At 37.0% G+C, this 10,860-nt stretch overlaps 1 protein-coding gene across 1 annotated transcript in view; it reads right to left on the bottom strand.

The window, feature by feature from the left end:
* Positions 1 to 1,320: 1,320 nt before the first annotated feature.
* Positions 1,321 to 10,860, bottom strand: part of Med14 (mediator complex subunit 14) — a 72,529-nt gene continuing 62,989 nt past the window's right edge. Inside the window, exons 27-31 of the mRNA XM_015488110.2 lie at positions 10,212 to 10,391; positions 10,016 to 10,123; positions 6,767 to 6,892; positions 6,203 to 6,395; positions 1,321 to 3,604 (exon numbers count right to left, since the gene is read on the bottom strand). Of these exons, the coding sequence (XP_015343596.1) occupies positions 3,531 to 3,604; positions 6,203 to 6,395; positions 6,767 to 6,892; positions 10,016 to 10,123; positions 10,212 to 10,391 (681 nt within the window). The 3' untranslated portion in view covers positions 1,321 to 3,530. The remainder of the gene's footprint in view (positions 3,605 to 6,202; positions 6,396 to 6,766; positions 6,893 to 10,015; positions 10,124 to 10,211; positions 10,392 to 10,860) is intronic.

Here is a 10,860-nt window from a genome sequence, read left to right on the forward strand (position 1 = left end):
AAAGAAAAAAAAAAAAAAAAAAAAAAGGCTTTGAAGGAACTAATGTGAACAATTGAAAACCTTCCCCTGATTGCATGGTTCACAGCAAGAGGTACAGTGTTTAGAAGCAGCAGCTCTGGACTCAAAGTGCCTCTTTGAGTATATTAATTAATTAATTAATATTAATTTCATCCCAAGTTAATTTACTTCATTTCTTTAGGCCTCCATGTGTCATCTGTAAAAGGATATTGATACTTACATCCTCGGGTGGTGGTTGTGGTGGTGGGGAGGAGTGCGGGAGGATTGGGATTAAAAGCTCACTGAAACACTTAGAACAGTGCTCAGATAAACTTAGTAAATATTAACTATTATTTTGTGTTGACCTAAATATGCCCTTTCATCAATCAGTTACATTCGTGGGTAAGGTATTTTAATAAATCACCAGCCACTTGTAAGTGGAAGCAATTTATAGAAAATTGTGAGCAGATGATGGTGTTCCTGGAGTGCTGGCTGGCCTCTGCTGTCTTAATAACCTCAATACCATATCCATCCTAAATAAATGCAAATCATACCCTTTGACACATTTCCATTCTGTTCATTCCACATCAAAACCAAATGAAAATTTCACAAGAAACAATTAAATCTACATTAACATTTTTTTTCCTTTCTGTCCCTTGTAAGTTCTCTTAATTTTCTGTGTATTTATTTTATATCAAGAACACTTGGAGCTGGACACAGAGACACACGCTTATAGTCCCAGCTATTTGAGAGGCTGTGGCAGGAGGATCACTTGAACCCAGGAGTCTGAAGCCAGCCAGGGCAACATAGTGAGACCCCGTGTCTTGAAAAAAATAAAAAAAAGTAATGGACTTTATTTCTTTTGGGGGGAAAAACATGAAAGAAAGAAACAACTTTTATATTGAAATTGTATCAGAACTCAGAGTAGCAAAGTTATACTTCCTGAAGTTATCAAATTACGCACAGTCCAAAGACTGTTGGCATCCCATAGCCAAACAGGTTATTGTGTTAACTGCAGCAAAGTTATTAGTGGTATAGAAATTCAAAATCATGTATATTTTTGTTTATGCTTGCACTTAGCTCACTCAGTTAATTTTCAAAGGTAAGGTTCAGCTCCTGCTATTAATAACTTGGTATAGTCTAGTCCAGTTTTCACTTTCCTCCTTATTCTAAAAGTACTTCTACCCATTTTGAAAGCATTTCTGCAGATGGAAAAAAGAAGGTAACAAATTAGGACAGATTTCTTCTTTCAAAATTAAACTAATACTAAACCAAACTACAATCCAAAACATCTTCACCAAAATTAACTAGAGAGAGTTGGTAGTTCTCTGAAACTTGTACAAATTTTATTTATTCATGTAAATACTAAAATCACATTGAAAAACACCTTCAAGTTAAGTCCCACACCACCTACTAGGGAAAATTACTATGGGCATCCAGTCCTTTTGATTGAACGTGGATAACAAATGAGGCAAAAGACATGGTTTGTGATGAAACTTATGATTCAAACACTAAATGTTTTCAAGCTTTAATAAAGTATATATACCAATTCCAAGTACCAAGCATGATATAAAAATTCAAATTCATGGATTGACTCTTAATAAGCATCAAAAGCAAATTCTTTTCACTGAATCCTATCTTACTCTTGCACAATGCATTCAAAGATGAGTTACGATTAGGGGAAAAAGTGTCCATTGAATGCATCATGTCTAAAAATGCAATTAACATTTCAAAACCACACTTAAAAGGGAAAATGCCTGAAAAGTTAACTCTATTAATAAAATTATTTGAAACAATGTTATCCTATGGATAAAAATACACTTCTTATATATACATGTAGATTTCTACATGAAAGAAGGGATTCAGTCCCAAACAGAAAAGGACTGATCCTTGATAAAGACATCTTAGATTGCCAAACTGATGTGATTATCACTCTAAGGAGAACTGAAAACAAAGATTAAAAAGGCAAGTTAAAGGAAGGATAAAAGTTTAGTCACCTACTCCTGAATAGGGGCAGAGTTGGGTGAGAAGCAGGAGATGAAGGCAGAAGACATAGAAATAAGACAAAGAAGGCTTCAACTCTGACCAGAAATGAATGGAGAATCAAGCAAAGTTGAGAACAGATATGATATACAGTTACAGTTGAGAGGCTTGAAGCTATAATTTGGCGGTTATACTTATAGAAGCCCAATTATCTTAAAATGGAATTAGACAAAGCATCTAAAATTTAATGGAGAGCCAGTATTAGAGTGACCAGATAACTCAGCATGGCGTTATCATTTTAAAAACTTTTCCAAATCACATCAAGTCACCAGAAGATCTCTGATTCAGATCATGTTCTCTGAAGCTGAAAAAGTCCCCGACTGGGAGAGACAATGAGGGTCTCCAAAAAGAAACCTTGCTCAGATGCATCAGTACCAGAAACTCCACTGGACCCTAGAGAGGCCCTGAATCTTGGACTCTTCAAAATGACTGGACCAGGTTTCTTCTAAGTAAAACATCCTACTGTTTTGTGGACAATGAATTGAGATTGTTTAGAACAACCCCAATTTTGGTTGGGAAGGCAAGGAGAAGCGAGATAAAGAAATGTCACAGAAACTTCATGCAAAGGTAGAACATTAGAGTTTTTGTTTCCTAATTAACGCTGTACACACAAGTATCCTGTGATGGAATTTGCCTGAAAGTTTCCGTATCCTCAACAGATGAGAATGATTGCATTGTCTGAGATCCTTGATCAGTGCAAATCACTTCCTCTTCTCAAAGACTAGGTTCTTTTTCTGTTTTTCACCCAAATCCTACACTGAAAGACAACCAAGGTGCTAAATATTATCACCAGTCAAGTTAGGCATGATTGAAGAAAATAAATTAACCTTGAAATAAAGAAGATGTTTCTGGTCAAACTTCAGACATATCTGATTAGAAATTACTGGCCCCACCAGGTTAAAGATGAAGGGAGGCCCTAAGAAGTCTAAAGAGCTTATACACACACAAGTGAGTGTCACTTTTTTTAACCTAGTTTTATTAAATATTGCTTCTTTGGGATGTGTTTATAACAACTCCCAGAACATTTTCATGTAAGGATTCAAAGCGGTCATATTAAAATACAGCTCCAATATAAAGTTTATCACAGTTTTACAGTATTCAAAAATGACAGACCTGCCTTAAAAAACAAAAATCAAAAAAAGGACTATTACACCCAAAACATAAGAAAACAATTAAATAAACAAGTTTGGCATTTTCATAACTTTATAGTATAAAACAGAATATTAAATCTATTACTGGCAAGCGGACACTCATGAATTACCTAATTTGAAATGTGTCCCATTTAAACACACTATACAAGTTCACTATACAAAAGATTGAAGGTCTTTTTGATGAAAGAAGTGCACCCTGAAAATTTTTGCCAGTTTAGAATATTTATCTCTGAAAATCAAAAAAGTCCTTTTCCTTTTTTTAAACTGAAGGCTGAATTCAGACTTTTTTGTGTTGTTTTGTCTCATTTGTCAGCCTTCCTGGTTTAAAAACAATAGTGTCTATGGACGCCCACCAGGGGGCAGTGTAAGATTAGCCATTAAATCACGAACAGCTGCAAATATTGTGCATTCACCTGCAACAGAGAAAAATGGTCATTAGCTATTCGCAATACAGGAAAGATGATGTTAACACACCGGTGGGGGAGAGGGGAATTAAATATAAAATTAGTAAGAACTTAAAAGAAAGACTAACTTTTTCACTGTTCAGATTATAGAGGACTAAATTGTGGTGTGAAGAAATAGATAATATTTGGTTTGGGATCCGTTTTGTTCTCAAGAGAGAACAGTGGGAAAGTCCCACTTAGGTATGAATTTAAGAACATACACCAAGGGTTCTATAGAAATAATGTTCCTCTGGATAAGCCTTTAAAATTGAGCTTTAAGCTAAGGTTTAAGGCTTGTGCATTTTGAACCTAGAATGAAAAGATCGAGTTTATACTTATGTATTAGTTCTAATTTCAGTGGTGTCCCTCTAATGTTGCATTAAAGGCCAAATAAAAATGTCTATGACAGCACTGTCCAACAGAACATTGTGAGGATGGAAATGTTGTGTATGTGCACTGTGGCTACTGAGCCCTTGTAACACAGCCACTGTGACTGAGACTGAATTTAAATTTTAACTTAAAAGGTTCGTTTTCATTAGATTGTCACATCTAGCTAACTACAGTTATATTGGACAGTGCAAGTACGACATCTATTGGAGATTTCTCCCAAATTTCAAGGAAATGGTCAACTTCTGGAGTTCAACATTAAAATTCAATTAAAATCAATTAGCAACCAAAAGAAGAGATTTTTCTTAGAAACACTTTACCCCAGGAAAGTGACAGGTGTGGGAGGAGGGCAGAGACTTAAGTAGGGCATACCAGCAATTTAAAATTAAGATTTGTTTGTGGGGAGGGGGCGGGGGTACTAATGGCTCATTCTATTGATTTCCCCCTCACCTCTCACTTCTTGTAAATATTACACATATTAAAAATCATAAACCAAAAGCTGGTTCCTCTGCACTAGAACATGGTCTGACACTGTGGTGGCTGAAAGTGGGAGCACTGAAGAACTCATGTGAATCATGGCCTCTGGCAAAGGGCAGGATGTGCGGTGACCCTGTGCAAGTTACTGCCAACCACTGGAGAATCAAGGCACAGAAAGAAGGAAATCCAAGGTTTGTCCAGTCAAAAGGGGAAAACAAAAAGGAAAAGAGAAACACGTCTACAGTATCTAACCAATTTCATAAATAAAAAAACCAAAATATCTCACCAATTTCTTAAATAAAAGAATTAAGATATATGTATGTATGTATATATATACATATATGTTTGTGTGTGTGTGTGTATATATATATACATATATATATATATACACATACATATATATATATATATATATAATTTTTTTAAAAAGTACTTTCATTGGTAAGTAGAAAATCTTGCTTGATCCAACAGGATCAAAACATTTTCCTTTTCATTTTAAATTCCACAAGACATAATACATAAAAACACATAAGATAATGATAGCCATCTGCTTGTGAAGGAAGGGTTGTTTATTATCAAAGTTCTACTGGGCTGGTACTCTGTGAATTCTAATGGCTTTGAACTTTGACTCTTGAGGGCCTATTTTTAGCTGAAAGAAGAGAGAAGTCAAAGGATGAAAGCAGAAAATTGTAAGAAGTGGAAGAAGTATCACAACAAAAGAAGCACACCGTTCTCTACTGCCCAGCGTATTCCTTAGAAACTAAAGTGAGAACTTGCCTGTGTACAATATGGGGAAACAAACGGTTAAAAATATCATCTCATGATTCCTAAAACTGTGGTACCTAAAAATGTTTCAGAGAACAACTTTCCCTCATTTACCATAATTTTGTTAGCAAACTATGCTGAGATACAGAGGACTTCCTTAATATTAGAAATAAGCAAAATTTTCATTGATATTTTCTTAATATTAGAAATGAGCAAAATGGAAGAAAAGTTCCCTTTGCTGAGCTTCATGTTCTGTAACCGCAAATTTAGCACTGCCAGGAGTTACGTGTTAAGCGTAGGCTACTCCAGTATGGAAGGGACCTCGTTTATCTTTCTAGAAGCATTCTGGTTTCCTCGGAAATGTTCAGTTTGAGAGCTTCATTGTGCACTTGGTGAAAAGGTTCACTTGCACCCACCTGACACTTATATAAGAAGCCCAAAAAGCAGTGATGCCATTTGTATCAGCTTTTATTCTTCACAAAACATTTAGAAGATACAGAACTTTTAATGAGAGTATTCTATTCATGATTGAACCATGAAATATGAGAAACCAACATGCATTGCAACTTTGTGATGTACAGAGTGGCAGATATTGATGGTAGGGCAGGAATTCACAGCCATGGAAAATTCTATCATCCTAACCTAGGGCTTTGTGGCAATGTGTGCTATAAATACAAGCTTCTGGCATTAGCAATTGGGTCAGTCCCAACAGTAGATCACTAACAAAAATAAAAGTCCAGGCAGCAGAGAAATGGACAAAAATGAAGAACCAGTGAGAAAGGAAGACAGCGACAGGCAGACATTAAGAGGGCCACGGCAACCAGAGCTCTACTTCTAGGGACTGGGGTGTGGGGGCAGGGAGGAGAGGAGAGAAGGGATGTCTCTCAAAAGAACTTTGATAACATATATGCAATAGAACATCGTCTACTGGTCATGTACCTTGTCGCGGTGGATTCATCTCTGCAAACCTCTTCAGAATGTTGCTGACCATCATGGGAGCAGCAACAGAAGAGTTCTGCTGTCTGGGAATGTCTGCCTGCTGAGTTGTACCTGAAGCCATGTCATAAATGATGGGAACTATAATACTAACAGGTTCTTGGGGAGGGACCGATGTTTTCTGAGTTAGTTGAAGCTGTAGATACACAAAGAGAATAAAAACAGAAGGAAATAAAACATCTGTCTCAATTTCTCAAAGGTCATATCATTTACTCTACTTTCACATTAACTAGCAAGGACCAGAAAATTAAATATGATAAGAAAACTGACAACTGAATATTATGGTTAAGGTGAAACTGTGTCATGCAATTACCTAGTGGAATACATTTCTATAGTTACTAAGGGAACCAGGATCCCATGAAGTCTAAACGGACAATCAAGGGACCTGGGCCTCTATTTGGCAGTAATGAATGATTCATGCAGTTATCCAAAAGTTGCTCAGACACCCCCATCTGGCACTTTTCTCAGAAGCTCTGTACATACACACAGATGCTGGATGGTACTTACAAAAAATAGCATTTTGGATTTCAGCACCACAGCAGGTGTCCCAGGAGGTGCAATGGGCGGTGCGCTGGGGGGAATCGTCAGGCAAAACTGAACATTCCACTTCAGCTGTGTTGCCTGGTCAGGAAACTGTTTTGCAAAAAGAAGAAAGAAAAAGAAACATCATGATAAAATCATATGAACATTTAAAATCATACTCAAGGAGACTGAAACAGAATTTCACTTTACATCCAATTGTTAACAGAACATAAAGCGATGACCTGCATTTTTTCAAAAGAAATACAGACATGAAACAACTGAAAAGTCAACTCTGAACTTGTGTAATATGTTCCCTGTCCTTCCCTCTCACTTCATTGGTTCCCAAAGCCTATGGATTCAGCTTCCGCAGTGTCTCTGATACCTGACCTATTCCTTTCTTTTTTCATGAAGGCCACCAAACTCAAGGATTCATTACGTCTCCCACGGTTCCCTAACAGTCCCTTCCAGTGGTTGCCTTTCCCAGTCTATTAATAGAATATGTCAGTTACATATCCTGTAGTGTGATTCTTCTAATCAAGTTCAGAAATGTTTAGTGACATTTGCTGACGAGTGTATTCAAGGCCCTTCTTTTTATTTTTTTGATACTGAGGATTGAACTCAGGGGCACTAGACCACTGAGCCACATCTTCAGCTCTGTTTTGTATTTTATTTAGAGACAAGGTCTCACTGAGTTGCTTAGTCCATCACTGTTGCTGAGGCTGGTTTTGAATTTGCAATCCTTCTGCCTTAGCCTCCCCAGCAGATAGGATTAAAGGTGTGCACCACCATGCCGTGGCAGCTCAAGATTCTTAACTGGTGTCAATCTAGACTTTCTAGTTCTGCTTCCAGCTCCTTCCCTAAACAAACTAGTCTATGTGTTAATTGCAAATCATATCTGCTGGTACCTTTTTTTTTGGGGGGGGGGGGGGCCAGTACCAATGATTGAACCCAGGGTCATTTAACTACCAAGCCATCCCTGATCTTTTTTTATTTTTTATTTTAAAACAGAGTCTTGCTAAGTCCTCAGGTCCTAAGTTACTGAGGTTGGTCTCAAACTTGCCTTAGCCTCCCAAGTCGCTGGAAATACAGGAGTGGGAAATGGTGCCTGATCCCCCTGGTGTTTTCTTAAACATATATTTACTCCTTTAAAAAGTCATAGATTTCTTATTCACATAAATAGTTGCTATAGTCCTATCAGATCAGAAGCCAAATGTTCAGACTATTAGCAAATGACATTGCTTCTCAAATATTCATAGTAAAACACCAACTAAAAGGAGGAATGAGGCATTAGAGTTCCTCAAGTAGACACTGGAAACATTAAAACAAGACTGCTATAACACTGAAAAAATTATAATCAGCTGCCACCAGAATTCCATCTATATAGTTGTAAGAAATAGTTAAACCTACCAAAAGTACAAATGTAAAACTAGGAAAAATATTTATAACTGGGTAGGGATAGAGCTAACTGGTAGAGTGCTTGCCTAACATGCAGGAGGCCCTGGATTCCAACCCCATCACCACCACCACCACACACACACACACACAAAGTTGTAACTAATGTTTCAAGGGAGTAACTTCTGTAATATACACAGAGCTCCCACAAATTAGTAAGAGAAAGACCCAAAATCTAAAGATCAATAAAACTGTTGATAATGATGTGGAAAGCAGGCATTCTCATAAATGGCTAGTGTGAATATAAACTCACATAACCTCTAGAGAATGATCTGGCAGCGTCTATCAAAATTATAAATATACATATTCTCTGAGTCAGCAATTCATGCAAGAAATGGATCCTACAGACATACGAGCATATCCATAAAAAGGCTCTCTATTATGGCCCTGTTTGTAATAGTAAAATATTAGAAATCACTAAAATGACCGAAAGAAAGATTGCTTAGCCATTTTAACACATTCATACAAAGAAATGCTAAGCTTTGTTTAAAAAGGAAAACACAAAGACACTCTTTATGTATCGATTCGGAAAAATCTCCAAGATTCATTCAGTGAATTAAGCAAGACAATATGTCAAGCTTGATATTCTGGAAATCATTTCCACCACAAACGCTAACAAATATTTGGAGTAGGGAGACATCATTTTAAATGCTGTTATGGGTTGAACTGAGTGCCTGAAAGATATGAAGTCCTAATTCCTAGTACCTGTGGAATTTGACTTTACTTGAAAATAGGGTTTTTGCAGATATAATCAGGTAAAGATGAGGTCATTAAGGTGAGCCCTAATCCAATATGGCTATGGTCCTTTGTGAGAAGAAAAAAGAGATACACACAGAGATGCACGGATTGCAGTGATAAATGTACAAGCTAAGGAACACCAAAGACAGCTGGCACCACCATGCTAAGAGAAAAGCACATGACAGTTTCTTCACTAGACACTTCAGAGAGGGCATGGCCCCATGGACACTCTGATTTACGACCTCTTGCCTCCAGAGCTCTGATAGAAAATTTTTATTTATTTTTTTATTTTTTTGTGGTGCTGAGGATTAAACCCAGTGCCTTGTGCATGTGAGGCCAGCACTCTACCAACTGAGCTAGATCCCCAGCCCGTTGTTTTAAGCCATTCAGTTTGTGGTGATTTGCTATAGCAGGCCTAGAAAACTAATACAAATGGACAGAGCTATGCAGAAGGAAAAAAAAATCCACAAAGACCAATACCAGAGCAAGAGTAGATATCTAGTGCTCTAAAGGGGGCTGCTGCCCATGCAGCCTCTGCTGTCTGTGACTCTGCATTTCAGTCTCAGCAGCTATTCATGGACACAAAATCCATGACCAACAAAGGTGGGGAGTCAGATCTTTAAAAAATTTTATAACACATAAATTAATGTTATATATAATACTTCATAATTAAATGGGGAAAAAGTACAAAATAGCATGTGTAAATGTTATTGCTTTATTTAAAAAGTATATAGGAGAGATGTATTGGCTTTTATGAATGGACTACCTCTGCAAAGAGAGGGAGCCACTGAGAACTCTGGTTGGACTCTAGCTGGACAGGGATGGAGAGTGAACTTCTCACTATATTACATTGTCCTGAATTCAAGAGAACAGAATTATGTCAATTGGTCAAAGATAAATAAAATTTAAGTTAAAAATTAAGAATTAAGGAGAAAAATGGAAGAAAATACATAAACAAGTGAAACTTAATCAACGCTGCTCCCACCAACTCTAACCTCCTCAAACAGACCTTGCTAGAAAAGCACGCGTTTCTCCAGAACTTACCAGTTCTAGCTTCATAATATGCACACAGTCCCTGAGGATGTGCGTAGGTGCTCCTAACAGCTTCGTGAAGGCTATTAATGTATTGGCTTTAAAAGGTGGGCCTGCAACCTGTCGGGATAAATAAAGCTAGTTATTCTTCATTCTATTTGACTTCTCTGTTTCATCAATTATATTAAAATTATGCAATAACACATACTCGTGTTTCAAAGAATTTCTCCAAAACTTGAAGTTCATCAGGTTTCCACTGTCCTGCGTTTTCGGGTGTCACTTTTAGCTGAAGGGTCTGGTTGGTTTTGGGACTAAGAGCTACTCTGCATTTCAGGGCGTCAGTTTTAAACATGATCACTCCGGGTTCATTGGAATTTATCAGTTGCAGCTGCAAAACAAGAAGGAAGCATCAAATTAATATGAATTGTTTCAAAGAAAACCAACTAAGTAAACACAGATGAGAAGAATGAGGTTCAGAGAGCTGAAAGCTTATGTTGATTTTAAGTGGCAGAACTCAGGCTGGGTCATAGGTCAGATGATTACTCGTTTAAATACTAATTTGTTCAAATTATGCTAAAACTTTTATTATTATCCTTTTTCCAAATCTGATATTTTAAATATTCACCAGTTTGACTACTTCATTAATACATAAAGATATCAATAGTAAGTAGAAGTAACTAACATGTTTTGAAAGCCAAGACATTATGCAAAGGGCTTTTTCATAAAATATATCAAATTCCCTCTACTGTTATTAGTCAGATTGATATTCTTCTTCTTCTTCTTCTTTTTTTTTGGACTGGGGATTGAGCCCAGAGGTGCTTAACCAATGAGCTACATCCTTAGAAGCCCCCCCCCCC

The sequence above is a fragment of the Marmota marmota genome, unplaced genomic scaffold, assembly GCF_001458135.2.
Source record: "Marmota marmota marmota unplaced genomic scaffold, marMar, whole genome shotgun sequence".
NCBI lineage: Eukaryota > Metazoa > Chordata > Mammalia > Rodentia > Sciuridae > Marmota > Marmota marmota.